Source organism: Lytechinus variegatus, chromosome 17, assembly GCF_018143015.1.
Source record: "Lytechinus variegatus isolate NC3 chromosome 17, Lvar_3.0, whole genome shotgun sequence".
Classification (NCBI taxonomy): domain Eukaryota; kingdom Metazoa; phylum Echinodermata; class Echinoidea; order Temnopleuroida; family Toxopneustidae; genus Lytechinus; species Lytechinus variegatus.
In genome coordinates, this window is record NC_054756.1 from 4,468,513 (window position 1) to 4,491,105 (window position 22,593).

The 22,593-nt window shown below is 35.5% G+C and overlaps 1 protein-coding gene across 1 annotated transcript; it reads left to right on the forward strand.

Annotated features, from left to right (window-relative positions):
• Positions 1-1,529: 1,529 nt before the first annotated feature.
• Positions 1,530-22,592, forward strand: LOC121431051 (NIPA-like protein 2). Its single transcript, XM_041628521.1, has 13 exons — positions 1,530-2,130; positions 3,273-3,341; positions 3,996-4,191; positions 7,781-7,837; positions 12,680-12,732; positions 13,777-13,845; positions 15,377-15,473; positions 16,115-16,253; positions 18,926-19,014; positions 19,509-19,572; positions 20,129-20,253; positions 20,881-21,041; positions 22,104-22,592. Exons 1-13 carry the CDS (start codon positions 1,978-1,980, stop codon positions 22,125-22,127), a joined length of 1,296 nt encoding a protein of 431 aa, XP_041484455.1. The 5' UTR covers positions 1,530-1,977; the 3' UTR covers positions 22,128-22,592.
• The last annotated feature ends 1 nt before the right edge of the window (position 22,593 follows it).

Below are 22,593 nucleotides of genomic sequence, written 5' to 3' on the forward strand. Positions count from 1 at the left end.
TATAAATAATGGCAAGATTTAGTTTAATTGATATCAAACTAAGATATAAGTTTTGGTTTGGATTTTGGTCAGAACGTTAAATTAATTCTGATTAATCTTAACTTCTTTTCTATTGCAATCTCGTGTAATCTAATTCATAGATTATTGACGTCAACACATTTATCAAGGTAACTTGAAAGATGTTTTGATCATAGGTTACAAAAGCATAGCCATAAGCCTATATGAGCTGACATAAGAAAGGTTAATTAAATCGTATTCAGCATGTCAAAATCAATTTAATTTTAGGTCAAGTATTGAAAACTTATTTAATACTGACTTAAAGGTGAACAAAAAAGAATGTCGATATAGTTGACATTGTTGAAGACCATGTAGTAGTTGTTGGTTCATTTGAAATTAATTCGATCAAAGAAATAGTTATTATAATAAAATTTAAAAAAAACTATCAGCACGGGAGACATTTTGTGAACGGACTTCGGTTCATTGACGAGTTCATTTTTATCAAAGTTCCATATGCTTTCATCGTATGAGGGCGACAAAGTACTGTAAAAGTTATCGCAAATTGTGGTTTTATAGTCATAAAGAGATCTCGCAGCAAAAAAACCCCCAAAACATTTAGTTACATATCTTTGAGAAAAAGTCAGAGAAATGGAAAGGAGACGATGGGGGCTGTGGAGAGGGGGGGGGCAGAGGCAGCGGAACCGGGGGCAGGGGGCACTTGTACCCATGCTTGTACCCAAAGATATCATATAGAAACATATGCTCTTATTTTAGAATGTGCCCTAATAGTATACTATTCTGCGCATTTTCGTCCCCGAAATTTGTTATTTATTTGAAATTGTGAAACAAGATTTCTTCCCTTTTTCATTCATATATAGTAGGGAACTTCACCACAGAATTCACGACATAATGCTTTTATGTTAGGGGGGTTCACATTATACAAGCTATGATTTTTAGTGAATCTCCCATTTCCACAGATACCCTTTTTTCTATTATATCATATATTATAATTTGTCAACAAAATGCACCATGTTTTGTATATATCTTAATTATCATGGAAGTTTTTGAATATGATTATAGTGAGAATTATTTGTATCGCAAATATTTGTTATAAAGTATGAAAATAATTTGTATCAGTTTCTGTTGGAAATAAATCTAAATCTAAATCTGTTATTTTAATAGCTACTTTTCAAAGACGGGCCCGGGAACTGAGAGCCTCGAATAGGCGGCACTCCCTGTTTTTCTGAGGGGCTTATTCACAATTTACGCTTTCATTATTTGAGTCCAATATTCCATATGCTTGATTCTAAAGACCTTGGTCCTCAAAAGACAGCGCTATGCCCTATTTAAAATTAGCCAAGCTTGACGGGCATGTTTCCACTCTCCAACTTCGCAAGGTTTTCTATCACTCAAAAACATGCGGGTCGAAAGAAATACTCTTTAATGCGAACGGCTTAGAACTCGAGTAATTTTTTTTTACACTATTTGCATTTTTGAAGCTTACGATTGTACGTACCCGCTGATCTGTCGAACGTGTTCATTATAAGAATGCAGTATGCACGAAGTAATCAAAGCGTGAATACGTCTCGAAAAAAAATCAGTTTATAAAAGGAATTCGAGCGTGTATCGGTTTGGGACCGGCCCCCTCCTCTTCGCTGTTGTAGAAGACCAGGCCCTATACAGGTCTAGCCTTGGTTGGAGTACTGAAATCTATTCAAAAGTAAACGTATTCTTTCTTTTCTGATACTGCTGGAATTCTTTGGCTAAAAAGGCTTCGGAAATAGCGAGACATGATTATCAGAAGCAGGACTTGAACAATTTGATCTCGAAATAAGCCTACATGGAGTGTGATGTGACTTTCTTTTTCTGATAGCTGCATGAGGAGTAAATGCTGATTATGGTGCTTTAGCTCTTGTGATTTCAATCGCTTGGTGAACGTATAATTGGATTATAATAATAATTTGTATTTAAGCCACAAAAATGGAAAACTTGCGGGTTACCACTTCGATGGCTGAATCAAAAGGAGAAGATGAATTGAATACCAAAAGGACGTTAAATCTTAGTAACATATTCGATCCTCCTCCTCAACATCCTGATGGAACACCGGGGGTATCAGAACCAGTAGTTTCAATGGTAAGATAATCATGATTGATTGATTGATTGATTGATTGCTTGATTGATTGATTGATTGATTGATCGATTGATCGGTCGATTGATCGATCGATCGATCGGCTGGTTGATTAATTTCATTCGGCAGGTATGACATGAAGTCTGGTTTCCTTATCATTTTGGCTTATTATTATCACCAATTTACACTGCATGATATTCAAATGAAATATTTATACGTATAAGTACTTTATTTTAAAATGTCAAAGCGATCTACGTTCTGTGAAATGGAGAATAAGATAAGCAATATTGTGATTAGTTTATCTCTCGGTTTTATTAAATTCCTAAATACTATATTGAATCTTTATTTTGGCGACACTGGGTGAATGAAAGTCAGAATGTTTAAGTCTTGGAAAATCAAAATATTGCACACCTTTTATGTTATCAAGGTTGTGCTCGATCAAATCTGAAAAACAACAATTAGTGATGTATTTTGATACAATAACTTGCCTCGATTAGCTTTTGAGTAAATGGATTTAATTTAATCATTAAATCTTTAAATATTAAACTAATTTCTTGCAAATAGTGAGAATATACTAAATCCAGGTGTAATCAGTGAAAAAGAATTGTATCTCGTAGTTAACCCCCACCCCCCCCAAAAAAAAGAATAAATAAAATAAAATAAGAAGAAGAAGAATCATAAGAATTGAATGATTTTAGAAATAACTAGGTTTTTTAGAAGGCATGAGTATCAGCTTTACTAATAATTATTTTTATTTTCTTTTTACATATTTCCTTGTCATTCTTCCTCTTCTATCTTTCTCTTCTCCTTGTTTTGTCTATATCCCGTCTTATTTACAACGTCACCACCACCACCGATCACATCCACCACCACCACCATCATCACTGTCACCATCGTCATCATCATCGTCACCAACACCATCGATCACAACCACCACCATCATCATGATCATGATCATCATTGTCACCATCGTCATGATCATCATCATCATAAAAATCATCACCATCATCATCATCATCACCATCATCACCATCATCATCATTTCATGGTTGTCTATCACTTATATCCTATTCCTCTTCCCCTGCTCCACCTTCCACGCTCCCCTCTCTACATCCGTTCTCGCATCTTGTGCCATTTTATCATGCAGAATATATTGATAGGAGCCTGTCTTGCCATCGGTGGAAATCTTTTAATTAGCGTCTCCATGAATGTTCAGGTAAGCCATCTTGAGATTATACCAATTACATGTAATTTCAATCACTTGAAGTCTTTGAACGGTGGTGGTGAATTGGAGTGTATTTTGTAATGTGGAGAGATTGACTTGCATCCTGAAAATGACATCGTCCTTGAACATGTTGAAGTTGATGTCGCAAAGCTATAACTATGCGGTATGTGGATATGGACGTTTGAAATGAAAACAAAAACAAAAAACGAGTAAATGCAGGAGGGGGAAAGAGAGCCACCCCCCCCCCTCCTTCCCTAGATTTATGAGAGATTAAGAACATTATTGATATTTAAGAAGGGATTTTTAAAAAGAAAAGTTTAGTATCAATACTAATGTATTGGTTATAATATCTACAGGTGTGTGCCAATGTAATATTATCTACGTTCTCGTTTTTTAGCTCTTACTTTAGGGTCATTACTTGATTTAGCCGCTTTTATATGCAGATGATTGATGAGATGATGATGATCATCATCATCATCGTCTTTAGATGGTGGTGAAGATGTGGTAGTGGTGGTGGTGGTGATGATGATGATGATGACTTCTGCTAATGTAAAAAAAAAAGCTGCCTCCCCTAAACACTAAATCCCCCATATAACTATCCTAAAACTCACATTGTTGTACAATTGCTCACCCTCCTTTCTTTAGAAATATTCTTTGACGAAGATTCAACAGCGACGGGAAGCCAGAGGAGAAGAAGCGTCGGATAACTACGACTACTTGAAGAGTTGGCTCTGGTGGTCAGGGATATTACTCATGATAACTGGTGAAGGGGGTAACTTCTTAGCCTATGGGTTCGGACCTGCCTCGGTGGTAGCACCCCTCGGTACCACCACTGTAGTTGGTGAGTATAAAGAAGCCCCCCCCCCAAACACTTACAAAAAATACACTAAAAAGAGCATTACTTTTCAAGCGAGAGCTCATTGTTTTATTTTATGACCTGGATTTTTTAATGTTTTTTTTATCATACACTTTTCCTTATCTCATTTACTTTTCTTTCTCATCTGCCCCTCTTCTTTTCTTTTCTCCTCTCCTTCCCATTTCTTCGATTTTCTCTTTTCAACTCTTTTTTACGCCACCATAGGGGGCCGCGGCCACATATCCACAGGACCTTTCCTTTAGTCAAAAAAATGAATTTAAGGTCATATTTTTGCTAAAGCTAATATCTGTCGATTCCTCAAATATTCAGAATAGGAGAATGTATTGTTAAAAACTTAATCCCAAAACGTTATTCCTTGTTATATTTGCCAAACATCGCCTATGTGTTACCATGTAACCATGAAGTGGGTTGGAATTTGAGAGCAAATATTACATTTTGTTCGGTGTACATTGTGATTTCCCCCACAATTTCCATATCTAATGCACACAAAACACTGCCGACAAAACTCTTGTGTCTTTATACACAATATATATTATTCACACCATGGTCCATGGTCACACCAATGGAAATGATTTCAGAACGACCGATACTTCACAATTCAAAACATTGTGATCGTTTCGATCTGTGTGGAGTTGGGTTCGTCGGTGACGCTGCGGAATGAGGATATAATATTATATGCGCATTTCGGTGATTCTTTGCTATAACCTTCGGAATATGAATATTTGCTGGTATTAAGTCCTAAAGAGGATGTAGTATTATAATGTAACGGTATCAGTGATTGATAATGGTTTTATGGTGTGCAATAGAATATTGAAGTGCTGGTATCATGCTTTATTCACATCGTATATGCATGTTACGAAAGCATAGAGTAAATGTTTGCGGTGATGAAAATGACAATTTTACTGTTCACATCTTATTAAAAAGAACAGTCCAATCTTTTGGGATTTTTCGTTAAGAACAATAGCTAGTAAATCATGATTCAGACCACTTGCACAACTGAAAGTCTTTCATGTAAATGGATTTCCAGAATTTCTTCTCATGGGGTATTATTTAAAAAAAGTGATAATTTATCGTGTAAACGTGTTTAAGGTCTGCAAATGCTTTGCACTGGCATATCAGGTCTGTGCTGTGGAGTGAAAATACGCTCAACTCACGTAATAAACCCACATCCACATCCACATCCACATCCACATCCACATCATACATAAACGCCCACATCATTTTTTTTTTTTTTTTTTTTTTTTCATATTGTTTTATTCTGATTCCATGAACAAAAATATATAACATTTCAAATTAACATTTCAAAACACATAATATTTTACATTTCATATTTGGACATTTTTCACTAACTTAATACCAGCATAAATCATATATAACTTAAAGGAGAAACAATGAAATCAGTTATAAAAATGTATAAATGTATAAAAATCATACATAAATGTATAAAAATCATACATAAACCCACATAAACCATCAACTCACACACACTCACACATCCCACGCACACAGTTTTTAGCTTGTAATATGAAAGAGATCGAGTGGACCGTAAACTGACAAGAGAAAGGGAGAGTCGGATTAGCTATAGATTCCCCGTTATATCCTTTGTCCACTCCATGGCAAATAATAATACACATAATAAGAGTGATTGGGTAAGCCATGGTTTTAACCTTTTTTAAGATAAGTTTCGGTTGCATAACCATAAAGACCATAAAGCATTAGTGAAGTAACAGATACATTTACGATATTTTCAACAAGGACACTTTTACTAAAGAATAGAAACCTTATTAACAGCATCGATGAATTTTCGAAAATCACTGTTTTGTGTCAGATAGCCTTCCTGTTTCTTAGTTCTCGAGGTTCTGCCACACTACGAAACCGCCTCCATACTGACGGATTGTAAGCCATTCGGCATAACGTAACATCTCTGATCGGTCAGGAGAATGTTTCGCCGGTGTGACAATATCAAAATCTAGTCCTCTATTGACTGGAATCGACTGCTTCAAAGGATTTTTTTTCAATTGATTGAGCTTGATTATGCCCCGGTGCACTTTCGAGTAGGTTTATTTACAAATCACAATCGGCTTTTCTCTGTAGTAGACGGCATGCATGCTATCACATACTTTTCCGAAAACGTTAGAGTATTAACATTATTATTCATGCTTTATCGTCTCGGGAATCATCCTTGTGATATAACGTATTATAAGAAAATGTCTCGAAAACAAACTTACAACTCGAAAACCAAAATGTTCGAACTGTCATTAATTCCTTTTCAATTTCCACAATGCAAAACCTTCAAAGGTGCTTTTCTCGGTATAACCTATTATGGTACATTCAGACAAAAATAACGTATTCATTCAGTCACATGAGGCATGTCTAGCCTATAGATGATTTCAAAAGGCAGGCAATGACGGTATGAGTGGTTTATTTATAAAGAATTCTTTAGAAGTCTTCAAACACACCCCAGAGAATAACAATGTATGTTCATCCACTCAGGCTGGTAAGGGCACTGTTTCCCAGGGGTACGTTCTTATATCCCATGGGTACATCCTTATGCCCCAAGGGTACGTCCTTATGCAATAGCGGACCGTGACCCGAAGGAGACAATTGGAGGGGCACAGCATTGTTCACAAAGAATACAGTGCCCTTCCAATCATTGTCTCCTTCGGGTCACGGTCCACCACTGTCCTTATGCCCCAGGGGTACGTCATTATGCCCCATAGGGGTACGTCCTTATGCCCCAGGGGTAAGTCCTTGTGCCCCAGGGGTCCGTCCTTGTGCCCCAGGGGTCCGTCCTTGTGCCCCAGGGGTACATCCTTATGCCCCAGGGGTACGTCCTTTTGCCCCAGGGGTACGTCCTGATGCCCCATGGGTACGTCATTATGCCCCAGGGGTACGTCCCTATTATAAACTAAGTAAAATATGAAGAAAATTGACATTTGAAAGGTCGGAGGAGTGACAACCTTTTCCAAATGTTGCATTTACCAGTTTGAAATTATTGAATTCAGATTAATTTCATGCAAGGACGGATATAGATGGAAAAGGTTGGCACCCCTCACACCTTTCAAATATTGATTTAACTTTTCGTTTGAGGGTGGTTGCCCCTGGCCAGGGGTACGTCCCCATATCCCTAGAGTACCCTCCTCATCCCTAGTTGGGGTACGTTCCTGTGTCCATGGGGTCCCTGTCACATATTTCCAATTAATGTTTCGGTCATATCGCCGTATAACTATGTTCGCCAGACGATAATGTAAAACGACCGCAAAATCACTGCCGTCAAGAAACTCCAATATATAAATACCATCAAACAGCAGAAAATCAACTACGTGTATAATTGCATTTTGCATGTGTAGCAAAATAAGTCGAATAAGGCACATATTTTGCTTGTTTTCTTAGATTTCTAGAAAGTCACAGATCTTAAATGATTGTTTTGTCTAGGTGGTAAGAAAATTGTGAACATTCACACTAGGAAAAAATTATAAAACGTCTTCATGTAATTCATGTTTTTTCTATATTCCGTTCTTATAACTTATTATGTTGTTTTATTATTCGACAGCTAACGCATACATCTCAAGATGTCTGGGAGAGAGACTACGATTTCAAGACATTTTAGGTAAGGTTCAGTACTAATATAATTATAAAATAAGTATTACATGTGATTTTGACTTGATCTATTTCACCAAATGTCTGTATTGTGTACATACTTTAATTAAAATAAAGTGTGTGTGTGTGTGAGTGAGATTGTGTGTTAGAGGTAGTTTATACACACGAGTATCAATCAGGTATGACTATTTACTGATCTGTAACGTCACCATCCGAAAGACGTGACCGGGGCTCGAACCTTTAACCTCTGCATCTGTTCCTAACTTCCCCACTTACACATTGGATTACAGGCGCACGTACGTCAAAATGCCCAGTGCCGACCGCACAGAAACGTTGGCCTAACAGAGCGCTAACAGTTATCCCAGTCACATCTCTCAGATTGTGATGTCAAAACATTTGTTTTAATGTGTAATTAGTGCATTGTTGTAACATTGGGCATCGCTGCCACATTACCGGTTGGAACAGGGCCTCTGTCAGCGCTAACGTTCCTGTGCGTTCAGTACAGATTGAAAACCCAAATTATTTGTTCCCCACCATGCAGCAGTAAAGATATTAAACAGTTTTTTTAATATTCTGTATAATGGAGATCACGTACTACTATTCGTGACTTGCTGATATTGAAACGTTATAAATTTGGAAGATTTCAGAATATGAACGACAATGATCTTATCCAAATCGAATTTGTAAAAATCAATCAGGGTCAAGATTATCAATTACCATTTTTGTTTCAAAGTATATTTTCATAAAATCATTATAGTGTGTATGATAATTAAAGCCATTTTTAGGAGAGTGACTTTACCGAACGTAACACGACAAACACGTCCAAAGACCTTTTATTTTCTAAAGTAAATGAATTACAAAAATATACTTTTTATCTCGTACAGTTGGTTGTCAAAATTTCAATAACAATTACTGTTGAATGCGGGGCAATCAATTAGTTCTTCAATAAACACGACGTTTGTCACCAAGGCAGTGTGGAATAGACAAGATACTTTGCAATTTGCAATTTCCTTCCGGTCAAAATAAAGAAAAATGAATGGTCTGGGGCACGTTGCAGAAAGAGTTGCAATCTATCGAAATTCTAAAAATCATGTGCAACTTGTTTTTCAACCAATCAACGGCGCGCATTTTTGACTTGCGATTGATTTGTTGACTTGCGTTTAAACGCAACTCTTTCTGCAACGGGCCCAGGACAACAAAGGCTTCGTTTCATAAAGACTTGTTACTGCACAATCATTATAACAAGTTTACTATCAACCAATCAAATTTAATGATTTCAGTAGCTTTTAACTGTTATTTCAAATTTGTAATTATACACGTTTTATGAAATGGGCCCCTGATATAACATCATATTGGGGAAAGAGATATTGCATTGGTTGTATATATATTTCATATTTATCGTGTTTATTGTGACATCGTGAACATGATTTTGATTGGGGCTCGGGAGATTTAACGCCATGGAAGTATACCTATATACCTGTTCAGATTAGAGTTAGCTAATACCTCGGTCACATTTGCCGTACGGCCGCCGTAGAGCAAATGTGACCGAGGTATAAATCATGATTGTTATTGATCAACAGTGACGAAGGGTGGTCAATTTCAAGTCTATTTGTTTCAAATTGATTCCTTTAAATATAATACGCTAAGGGAAGAATATCTTGGAATCCATGAAGGAAGGGGCTGAACAGATTCCCTCAAAAGTATCAGACATTTTAAATGAAAATCAAAAGTTCTCACATCCGTAAAGAATCAAGCAAGCAAAAAACAAAACAAGAAAATAAAAGTGATTACTTCAAAATGGCTAGGCACTCTGAATCAAACGCACAATACATTATAGGCAAAACCAATTTTTAGCAGGGGCACTTACCCCCCCCCCCCTGCCAATGGATTCTGCACATGCCCCTTTCTTTCGATTTATGGTAACTTTGACAGCTAGTGTGAATAAGCGAGGGGTCACACACCCCATAATGTTCGTACACAACATTCCAATAGTGAATCATTCATGTTCCATGAACAACTTAAAGGAACACTCCGGGCTGTAAATAATCAAACGTAAGTGAAATATAGTAATTTCACCGATAAGACGAATCTGAAAATGTCATCGAATTCTTAAAACAAATAATGAAGTTATTAATATTAACCATTACATTTTGCAATATTTTGTGAAAACGGTTACATTCATACCGTCATATGCAGTTGGTAAGCTGATAATTGTCCCATTTTTTCATACATTGTATATAATCATTATACGTCTCCATCATATATCAAAATAAATTGCAGCAATGATAAACTTAAACATTAAATCAGAAGTCAATCAATTTTTTTTTTCATTCTTGGGGACAACATTTGAATAAACACGATTTCATATGATTTTATATTATATAAAAAAAACAAAGAGTAATGTACAAGGAATCTCACTAATTTAAAGGAGAGCGAAGGAAAACCATGATAACACAAATGAAACAAAGAGTGAATTCATGAAGTGATTGGTCCTTGTAAATTCATACATGCTATCTTGAGTCACATCCTTTATTATCATATTAATAACATTATATGTTGAGATTTGACAAAATTAGGAGCTTATCTGGTAATCCAGTAATCCCTTACCACATCCCCTATCAGATATCCACTTGCTATAATGTAATGCGATATTGCGAAGTTCTAAAATATGAGTGAGACGATTTAGGAATACTAACCCATAGTATTTGTTATGATGATTAAATCAATTGACAGGAATTGCAGTTTAAAGGTCAAGTCCACCTCAGAAAAATGTTGATTTGAATCAATAGGAAAAAATCAGAAAGTACGATGCTGAAAATTTCATCCAAATCAGATGTAAAATAAGAAAGTTATGTCATTTCAAATTTTCGCTTATTTTTAACATAATAGTTATATGAACGAGCCAGTTACATCCAAATGAGAGAGTCGATGATGTCACTCACCATTTCTTTTGTTTTTTATTGTTTGGATTATACAATATTTCAATTTTTACGAATTTTCTTATGACCTCCTAGCCTGAAGCACAAAATGTTAAAACAATGGAATTCTACGTGTTCAGGGAGGAATAAAACTTCATTTCACATGACAATGACGAGAAAATAAAAATATTTCATATAATAAAATACAAAAGAAATAGTGAGTGATGTCATCAGTTCCTCATTTGCATACCGAACGAGATGTGCATATAACTGTTTTGTGAAATGAAGCGAAAATTCAAAATTTCATAACTTTCTTATTTTAGATCCGATTTTGATGAAATTTTCACTGTTATGCTTGTTGAATTTTTCTCTTTTTATTCAAATCAAGTTTTTGTTGGGGTGGACTTGTCCTTTAATCATACTCCTGCTGACTCTTTCCATCGATCAGCATTTTTTGCAAAATATTCTTGTAACATGTGAATTATTTAGTTTACCAAAACGATGACATTAATTAGAGATAAATCTTATTGACAGAAAACGATTTTAATCTGATTTTAGATTTGTTCCTTGAACAATCTTCGTGGAATGATTTTGATCAGAAGAATCAGTGGCGTACGTAGGATTTTTTTAAAGGAGGGGGGGGGGTGGAAGCTGAACGAAATGTTGACACCCCCTCCCCCTCCAAAAAAGGGTCTTCACCATAAATTTTGCGTCGTTTCGTAGGTCTAAAAAATTTGACAAGCAAAAAAATATCTTCGAAAAAAATTCAAGGGGATTTGAACCCCTGTAACCCCCCCCCCCCCTGCGTACGCCATTGAGAAGAATATTTTCCGGCTTCTACCTGTTACACTTATGCTTAGTCAGTTCGTAGTTCCACTCTGCGCATGATCAGAAGATTCTGCGCATGATCAGAGGAAGGTCATTAAAGTGACATGGTGGTTTAAAATCTAATGAGATAAGCACCAACTTTGATGTCTTGATTATTCATATATTCTTTTGAATTGTGGTTTTGATTTACATCCACAAAAAACAGTTTGCCAAGTATATTGTGCAACATGCTATGATATGCATTCAAAGTAGAAATGCAACAAATACCTTCATTAAGTGTTCATTGGTGTGCTATTCTAGTCACCTGGTCTATTCAATTTCTTCATCCTGCTATGTAAGGCAAGCTTACGTAATATCTTGCATTGAAATCTCCCTATCATAATGAAAGAAATGAAAGGTCATTTGACCAAAATTGTCCATGAAGTAACTACGAACTGGTCTATACTGCAAAACATTTACTGTAAACATGCCTGCTGTCTCCAAACAAATGCAAAGAACCCTGGCTGTAATGTATCGTACATGCATGAAATAGCTAAACTCTTTTCTGATTTCAAGCGGAACTGAAATGAATAGTCAATGTTAAGACAAACATTATGCGCAGTTTCACGGTATTTGATGTCATTGTATTGTTGACTTATGACAAGGGTGTCTATTTATTTATGAATAATTCCTCTAAATACAAATCAAAATAGAATGTTGATTAAATTACATGGTGTCTCAATGTCGACGAGTCGCTGCCATTAATCATAGTCTCATGTTTCAATTTCTCTCCCCCGGGGCGGGGGGGGGCTCTATCTGCATAAAGGTATACATGGCCCTAGGCAGCGGGGGGGGGGAGCTCTTGCACCCCCAGAAATTTGCCATAACCTCAACATTTTCACAACATTCCAAAGCCTGCGCTATATTGTTTAATTTCAATTAAAAATTGAAAAATGACCTCGAAAATCATCTCTGTCTCTTTGAACCCTTTCATAATATTCCATTTTTATAGGCCTACCTATTCATAACCCCTCGGAATAGAATCCTACAAGCATTAATCAGATTTGCAAATACAATAATAAAGTATCAGTCTCTCTATTCTTATTTTCATTTTTTATCAAATGCAGGCACTGTCATTATTGTCGTCGGTGCGTGTATGATTATTATATTCTCCACGCAGGTAAGAGTCAATAATGGATAATAAATTTTGTGCAAAGAATCAAAGAGGATTTTTTTCTCTGTCACCATATAGACATATTTATAAGTTATAAGTATCATTATTTTTTTGCTTCTCATTCAACTGCAGAAAACTGTAATATCAAAGAAAATAAATAATGGAAGTATAAAAGAATATAAAAAATAAATTTGACAGCGCTCATGCATGCATTAGAAGTAATCAACGCAAGAAGACTTATTATTTTCTCTCGATATTATGACGCCAGTTTTTAGGACTGTCTTTTTATATATGAAAATTGACAAACTTTTAGCACACTCTCTTGCCTACTTAAAAGCGTTTGAATAGAAATAAAAACATTTTTTTATTGCCCAGCCGCTTAACACTGTACCGTAATTCGCGTCACTTCCATTCTGAACATATGGCAGAATAGTATGTTGGCTGAGGTAGTCTCCTGATGATGATATGATATATGATATATGATGATGATATATGAGACATCTGTTTCCTGTTGTTTTATTTCAAGAATGTATTCAATCGTTGTTGTCAAATTAAAAGGATGGCACAAAACAGATTATAATTTTTGCTTGAGATATATTAAGTGATACTGTGGTCTGCGGTCATACTCTGAGTTGGTATAAAATGAATAAATTGGTAAATAGTTTCGTCTTCGATTTTCAATGGAATGTTTATAATAATATTGCGAGAGAAAAAGGGGGCAAACAAAGCTGTCTATCAAAACCGGATATCCGAGAAAACGGATAGGAACATTTTTCTTAGGGATACAAACTCAGAAAAAGTTGCTCGCCCGGCCCCCCATTATCTTTTTTTTATTCATTATTACCGGGGCGGGAGATAAGGGGGGACGCAACATATACCAAATGGCATTAAATACAACTTTGGTCCTTAAAGAGTTATGTGCCCACCCCCCCCCCCTCCCTGTACATGTGTCCCCTATCCCGTTCACGATCTGCTCCTGTTTATAATTGTATTTATTATGAATATAAATGAAAATTAATATTTTTCTCTTTTCCCCCATTTTTTCTTCAGAACGAAGAGGAAATGACGTCACATTTGATAATTTTTAGACTTACATCGTGGCCATTCCTCGTGTTCTTTGTGAGTATTGAAATAGTAAATTCTTTTTATTATTATTATTATTTTATTTTCAAAGTTGGAGAGTATGTGGTTATAGTGGTTTAGACTTATTTTTCAGGTAGAAGAGGGGAAGAATATAGACAAATTGTCTTAAACGCCATTTTTGAAAGCGGTGTCACCCGGGGTGTCACAGATTCCCTCACCATGCATGCTCACTGCAATACTTCATTATACCCCCTTTCATTTGTGTCGTGTTATTACGATTGGGATAAATATTTTTCTCTTGAAGTTGCAGCGTTATGTCTCATAATGTATTTGCAGCAGTAATAGCAGTAGCAGTAGTAATAAAGATAGTAGTAGTAGTAGTAGTAGTAGTAATAAAAATACTCGTAGTTGTAGTAGTATAGCAGCAGCAGCAGTAGTACTAGTATTAGTAGCAGTAGTAGTAGTAGTAGTAGTAGTAGTTGTAGTAGTAGTAGAAGCAGTAGTGGTAGTATTGTTAGTAGTAGTAGTAGTAGTAGTAGTAGTACTAGTACTAGTAGTAGTAGCAGCAGCAGCAAAAGTAGCAATAGTAGTAGTTAGTAGTAGTGGTAGTAGTGGAAGTAGTATAGTAGTAGTAGTAGTAGTTGTAGTTGTAGTAGTAGTAGTAGTAATGGTAGTGGTAGAAGAAGCATCAGTTGTACACTCTGAAAACAGAGAGTAAAACTTTGCACAATATTAGGAAGAAAGGGAACATGCCTGTTTGCTCAGGAATTTTCTCCCCAATATTGAGAAAAATGCATGTTTGAATAGTAAATTTCAAAGCAACATTGCGTGAAAAATTCAAAATATAATGGTATCTTCTTACCCAACAAACATTATATGTTCCCATTTTGCACAATATTGAGTAATTTTTTTAAAGATTGTATTGAAGTAGGTGAATGTAGAATATATCAACGAAAATAATTCAATTCAAATAGGTCGAAATTTAGCTCGCTCGCCCCGCTCACTCGTGACTATTCAAATCGAAATTTTCCCCCATTCGCAATGCTCCTGTCCATTTTTGACCCTCACCATGCATTACGTGATTAGAGAGAGGTTGTGAAAGAGGGAAATGAGGGGAGGGACGAAATTTTACTTACTGCATAATGACCTGTAATATGCTGCATGTCTATCTTTTCTCTTTCTCTCTTTCTAGCTTGTCTTTCACATCTTTCTTTTTCCCATACTTTCTATCTGTTCCTTTTTAAATTCTATATTTTGGGGAATACCCTCGATAAGCCCTTGTGGCTTTTGGTATTCCCTCCATATTCAATTTGTAATGTATTTTTTTTGCATGTATTTCCCCCCCTTTTTTCTCTTAAATTTGTAACCATATTTATTTTTATGTGAAATGTGTTCTTTTTTGTGATTTGCTGACTATGTATGTTTTTATATTTGAATATGGAAATAAATGAAATGAAATGAAAGTAGAAACAGTGAGAGAAATAGGAGAAGATAACAAATATTTCTGAAGTTAATTGTTATCATTTTTCATTTTATTGCAATCATTATTTTTTGTTTCATCATGCAGGGAGTGGAGGTCGCATTGTTTCTTCTTTTACTCTACTTAAAGCTTGTCAAAAGATATCAACATCTTCTTTTACTGCTCCTGCCAGCTGCAATATTGAGTAAGCTTTATCAAATTTTTAGTTCTCCTTTTTTAAAAATATAATTCAAACACTTGATAATGAAGTAGTATTGAACAGTATATTAAAGAAAAAAGGGGAAAAAATCTTTGGGTTTATGAATAATTTACTATTCATTGGTATGATGAGATGGTTATTTTTTGTGAGGGTACTGGCCCGGGGTACTGGCCTGAAAAGTATTGCACTATTGATTTCTAGGGGGAAAATATCGTTTTCCCCTGTTCGTCGACGAAATGCAAAATGATAAGATTTCATAATTTTGAATTTATTCTGTGCAAGAAAATTACTTTCACAGTGGATGAGTGGGCGTGGGGTGTGTATGTGAGGGGGGGGGGTGGACTGGTACGCTATCCGCCACAAAACAAGTACCGAAGTAAGCCATGTAGTCACAGTGCCAATGGTTGCAATCTTAGCAAAAAATTGGTTAAAAATCATTACATTGACCAAACTATATGATCGGACACTTTGCTGTCTGGGAGTCAAACGTATGTTAACAAAATGTTTCACATAATCATGATAATCATTCCAAATTCACCAATGTTATATCTTATTGTATTTTTTCTGCTTGTTTCAATTGAAGACCTTACACTATTCGCTTTTTCATTTTGTTCTTGAATTTTCAGGTTCCCTGACTGTGCTAGGTGCCAAGGCATGCTCCAGTCTAATTAGGCTGGCGGTAAGAGGTGACATGTCACAAGTCAAAACACCTATATTTTTCATCATGATCGTCGTGGTATTCGTTACAGGGATGTTTCAAATAAGGTATGTACCTCTAATTATACAGTGCGTATCAAAAAAAAGTTTACACTTTGAAAAAGCCCTGGGAATTAAAAAAATATACAACACATGGGTAATTTTTTCACATATATTATTGGGTTTGGGTCTCATCTATCCAATGAAACTAAAAGTTTTGACAGAATGTCACACTTGAGTGAGCACTGTCAATTTTTGTAAAGTTCGCAGAAATCTGTTTGCGCAGAAATGCTCGTTGCTGTGTCAAGGGTAAAGGGCGAAATCAAACTTACCCTGCGAAACATTTCTCATATATTTCCCTTGCACTTTTAATCAATTGAAATAAAACGGATAAATTCAAGCAGTTTGTAACAATTTTACCACCCAAATTGAAATTTCAACACTTAGTATAAGCACAACCTTTACTCTTTTTGTGCCAGCTGGATCTGAGGACATGACTGAATCTGAACAAAAGTTTATATCAGACATCTCCAGCATTTTTTACTAAGTTTTTATCATATAAAGTGTGACTCCATTTCATTTTTCGTTGAATACTTGTTTCTCCACACTTTTCCCTGCAAGCTTGACAATGATTAACAAAATGAAAATCAAGTCTAAGCCATTTCATGTTATCACAGCTCAGTGTAAAGGGGAAGTTCACCCTGAAGAAAACTTTGTTGTAAAAATAGCAGAAAAATTAGTAAAAAATATTGGTGAAGGTTTCAGGAAAATCTGTTAAAAAGTAAGAAAGTTATTAGACTTTAAAGTTTTAGATTTGTGACGTCATAGACGAGCAGCTTACCCATGTGTTATGTAATATAAAATGCATGAATTTCAAATTTTGTATGGTTCCTGATGACTTAATTTTGTTTTCTACTCATGATCGGGTGTGAAACGATTTGTCTATTGATATACAAAAGGTACAGTGAAAACCATTTTCAATTTTCTGAGAAAATGACATTTATTTGATTTTTTACCACTCGCTATGTATGAATGCTGCTCGCATATGACGTCACAAATCAAATAATTGAAATTCTAATAACTTTTTAATTATTTAATGAATTTTTCTCAAACTCGGCAATATTTTTTTTATTATTTTTTCTGCTATTTTTACAATAAACTATTTGTCAGGGTGAACTTCCCCTTAAAGCAAATATCGTCACGATGGCCTCGGTGTGTGGGGGAGTGGGGTGGGCGCAATGCATTCTTCGAAGTGTTTTGGGCAAGGAAACAAGTTTAAAAAGGTAAAAGATATCTTCAAATCAATTTTACTAGCTAAATTCCATGTGTTTTTCATGATTAAGGTCTACTTTTATTTGCATAACTATTTCAAAGTTCTGCGCAAATCATTTTCACTAACTTTTCAAAAGTACGTGGTGCTCACTCAAGCGGAAATATTTTTCGTCAGATATATCGTCATTTGCTTAAATGGATCTGTACCAATGTTCATGTGGAAAAAATCTTCAGGATATTACAAAATATAATTTTACAGGATTTTTTTTCTAAGTGTAAACTTTTTTTTTGATACGCACTGTACATCATCACCAACTCTCAACTTTCTAGAGAAATTTTTATGGGTTTTATCTTTATTATGTGATCGAGGTGGCACCGGGGTATTTTGGTAGAGGGGGTAAGAATGTGAGCTACAGGGGTAATGTACAGTTACACGACCCGTCAGGCATCTTTTTTCAGCGTTCTTCGTTGTTTCCTCATTCTGATGGGCGTATATATATACTTTTCTCTAACTTAAAGGTCAAGTCCACCTCAGATACATGTTGATTTGAATCAATAGAGAAAGACCAGACAAGCACAATGCTGAAAATTTCATCAAAATTGGATGTAAAATAAGAAAGTTTCGCTTATTTTTAACAAAATAGTTATATGAATGAGCCAGTTACATCCAAATGATGATGTTACTCACTAGTTCTTTTGTTTTTTATTGTTTTAATTATACAATATTTGAATTTTTACGAATATGACGATTATGACCTCCTTGCCTGAAGGACAAAATGTGTTCACGGAGGAAAGAAACTTCATTTCAAATGACAATGACGAGAAAATCAAAATATTTCCTATAATAAAATACAAAAGAAATAGTGAGTGGGTGATGTCATCTGTTCCTCATTTGCATACCTACCGAGATGTGCATATAACTGTTTTGTGAAATGAAGCCAAACTATTTTACATCCGATTTTGATGAAATTTTCAGCGTTATGCTTGTTGATTTTTTTCTCTTTTTATTCAAATCAAGTTTTTGTTGGGTGGACTTTTCCTTTAAAAATGCCTTCATTGCGTGTCCATCGTAATTATGCCCCCCCCCCCTCTCTCTCCCACAGCGAGCGCATGAAGATGCAATCACACCGTAAAAGTTACTGGCCCAAATTCACAAAGGTGGACTAAAGTTATACCCGGGTATTAACCCGGTACGACTTTAGTCCAACTTTGTGATTCGGGCCACCGTGTACACATATAAACGAAAAAAAAACACTGGTTCCTATTGCATAATTATAAAAGGCAATATTATGGTAACTTTCCATCAAACAGTAACTTCAATGAAACCCTTTGTTATGATAGGCTTTTGAGCATTGATACCATGGTAGTTACTATTGGATAGCCGATTTACCATACTTTAATGCAACAAGGGCCCTGATGTGGCAACAGACATTCAGATCGACCTCCTTTTCTTTTTATTTCTTGATCAGATACGTCACGAGGGCAATGCAAGAACATGATGCTTCTGTTGTTGTTCCTGTTTACTTTGTATTCTTTACACTCGGTGCAATATTAGTCGGTAAGTTGAAACTAGGATCCACCCTTTTTTGCTTTCTTAAATGTTGACGAACGTTTCATAGAGACTGGTAAAGAGACTGAAATTTTATTTGAACATGGGCCTAACAATCACCCCTCCTCTATTTTTTTTCAGTGTCGTGGTAATCGTGACCCCCCCCAAAAAAAAAAAACCGAGCCGTGATGTTTTCTGAAAATTTACGTGTGGGCAGAGTAAAAGATTATTAAGCAATTCTTTAATAAATATACATTTTGTTTGTAATTTTATTTAAATTATCCTTCTTGTAAGAAAATAAACACTTACATGAATTTGTATGAATTATTTAGGGGTTGGTGGTCTGGCCTCCCAACATGCCCTCCCAAAAACTAAATTCATGAATTCATGAAAATTGACATTTTTTAAATCTATTATACTGCGTCATACATAATGTGTCTTTCTGTTATCCATCTCTAAAATGTATTTTTTTCAAACCCTCAACTCTTTTCTCCCTTTTTCAGGTGTGTTTTTCTATGGCGAATTCCACGGCCTAACAATTATTAGGATATTCATGTTTGTATTTGGGTAAGTGGGACCTACTTGTTACACCTCTTAATAAAAAAAGGACAAAGAACTCGCATTATTCATATGAACAATTGTTTTATTGTTAAAAGAAAATTCTTGATATTGAGAAATGAGATGGTATGTACGCTGCCATAAGGCAAGAAATAAAGTTGTATATTATGTGTTAAAATCAGGTAATCAATTTTAGGCTCATTGATAATCAACAAGCAATTATGATTGACTGCCAAACAAAATGAAATTACGTAGGAAAAGCTGGCTAAAGCGCATGTGTGTTTACAGCCTTTACATTAAACAAACCCAGTATTCAGAGCCACGCATCTTCAGTTCTAAAGTTTCTTTTCAGGTTCTTCATGACTGTCTTCTATAGTTTTATTTGCGTGTCATCGACCTATCCGCTAATTATTCATGTTATTAAAATTCGTCAGTGATGTATTCTAATTATACAGTTAAAATGATGGTGATTACGTCATGAAAAATGTGTATATCAATGATAACAAAATATTTCACCCTCAAATCTTATATACTGGTTTTGATTATATTTGTCTTTCCTCTGTAGGTGTATTTGTTCATTTATAGGTGTATATATGATAACACACGGCAGACACATCAATCACAATAGTGATGATGGTGATAAGAAAGAAGATGACGTAGTAACGGAAGCAAGGGATGAAACTGATGATTGTAAGTGATGTAAATCAAAAATAATTTTGTTTCATATAAGATTGTTGAATCATGAAAATTAATCACACTACATGAGTAAAACTTCGCTAATTAGCACATCGATTAATATGATGTAACATTTTTCATTTTTATCTGATTTGATAAAGAGAAATTCCTTGAATGCTCGAGCCGTGATAATGCCATAGCGAGAATTAGCAATGAGAATACAATATAAAGCACTACATACATGTGGCATATAAATATGTAATTTCTTAATAGAAGTATGAAATGAATTTGAAAAGCGATTTATCGTAGCAGAAAAAAGGCATTATTTTCTTTGTACACAGTCGTGACAGTAAAAAAAAGTAGCACATTGTTTAAGCCTGCCACTCTAACAACAAGTTGTTTAAACTTTTTTTAATTGTTAAAACTTTTTAAACAACTTATTTAAAAAGTTTGTTTAAAAAGTTTAAACAATTTTTGTTAGAGTGATGGGCTTAAACAACGTGTTTAAAATTTTAAACAGCCTTTTTACAGTGTAATATTGTCCCGATTCTATAGTATCTAAAGACGATACTAAAAAGAAACCGACAACTTGCAATGTCAGTTTATTGATTAAAAACAAAGTTTTATTTCTTTTTTCTGAAGCTCCCTTACTTCCTCCTCCAACGTGTCTTCATCTTGTCCAGCCCCCTCGGGAAGACCTTGAGGATTCTACTATTAGTATGTCATCATCAGACAGCAGTGAACGAAGATATATTGAAATGGACGATATGTCTTCGACTTTGAGAGATAGCCCGAAATGGCCGGTAGGTTTATTACGGAATATAAGCTAACGAGAAGACGTGCATGCCTACTTATTAATAGCCCACAAAACAGGGACCGCGGAACGGTTTTCAAAGTGGGGGAGGGGGGGGGCTGGGCCAAAAGTGTGGGGGCTGACCATGCTAAAAATCACAATCATATGGTCATTTTTACGTTTCTGTACATGGTTTTGGAAAAAGTGGGGGCGGAACCCCCCCCCCGGTTCCGCGGCCCCTGGCCAGCATCTATTTGCAGGAAATTTGCACAATGGCCTTTGTAAACAAAAAGGAGCATAGTGAATTTTCAAGAAATCAACGGAATGCATGAATATACATCATAGTTAGAAAATATTTTGAACAAACATGCACGTTGACTTCGCTGGCCGTCCATAGTTACGATTGATCGGATCAATCACAACCCTTTGTAAGACGGGGCCCCTTTCCATAAAATGTTGCTCTGATAGCACACTCTAATCAAGGGTTAGAGGAGTGGCAACCTCTTCTAATTTCCCACTTTAAATGGTTCGAACCAACACTTCAAATGTTGGATTCATCTTTATGCAAGGTTGGATATGTTGGATAAAATATTTGGAAAAGTTTGTCAGGGGCCGTGGAACCGGAGCGAGTGCGGGCTTTTGAAACTTACCTAAAATTAATCGTTTTGAGGACTCCTATCGGCTTTCATAGTTATTTCCCTTTCTTTGTTTTTGTTTGTATTTAAATTTGTGCTTGTAATTTTCTTTCTAAAATCATGAGCAACAACTCCTGAACGAAATCACCTACATAAAAATCGTTCCCAGGGCCCCTGTGTATAACAGTTTTTTATAGAAAATATTACTAAATTTAGAAATTCAATAATAACTTTGTTATTTGTTATCAGGTTTTGATGAAATGCTCAGATTTTTTTTGTGTGAATATTACTCTTATTTTCAGCTCGGAGTTCCCCTTTGATAACTGAAAATGCATGAAGCAGTATTTGTCTTAACGTTACGTGTAGACATATTTTGATATATATATATATATATTATATAACTTCTCTCCCTCCCCTCTCCCTCTTTCTCTCTTTAGAATGGCCCAATCACCGAGAGATGAAAGTCAGACGATACAAGTATAGGTTGGGACGAGTCAACGTTCAATGCATTAATCTGTACAATCAGTGGTACAAGGTCGCACGAGGCAAAATATATTCATTTAGCTAACCGAATCTCAATTCTTTAGGTAGCTGATTGACAAAAGTGTGTGATTCTGATTGGCCATTCTAGGGAGGCCAATTAACATCTGAACTCCCTTTACTAAAATGGGGAAGACAATCACTTAACTTTTGAAACTTTTTTTACTCTTACGGAAGAATTGGGGCTATTTTGCTGTTTCAGGTGATGATGAATTTTATCCCTTCAGGAGATGTCTTCATAAATTCCGATTAATTTTCAAAATGTATCGGTCATGGGACCCTTTTCTTGTCAGATATGGAATGTCAGACATATATCGTATCCACTGGTAGTAAACATTCGTAACCCTTAGTGGCGTGCCGTGGGTCACGGTATTGGCATGATTGGGG

What these genes read in the sequence shown, in the direction of transcription:
- LOC121431051 (XM_041628521.1), top strand. Translation starts at nt 1,978, where the DNA reads ATGGAAAACTTGCGGGTTACCACTTCGATGGCTGAATCAAAAGGAGAA. An exon ending in GCGTCTCCATGAATGTTCAG is followed by an intron (nt 3,342 to 3,995) that starts GTAAGCCATCTT and finishes TCCTTTCTTTAG; the next exon opens with AAATATTCTTTGACGAAGAT. An exon ending in ACAGGGATGTTTCAAATAAG is followed by an intron (nt 16,254 to 18,925) that starts GTATGTACCTCT and finishes TTTCTTGATCAG; the next exon opens with ATACGTCACGAGGGCAATGC.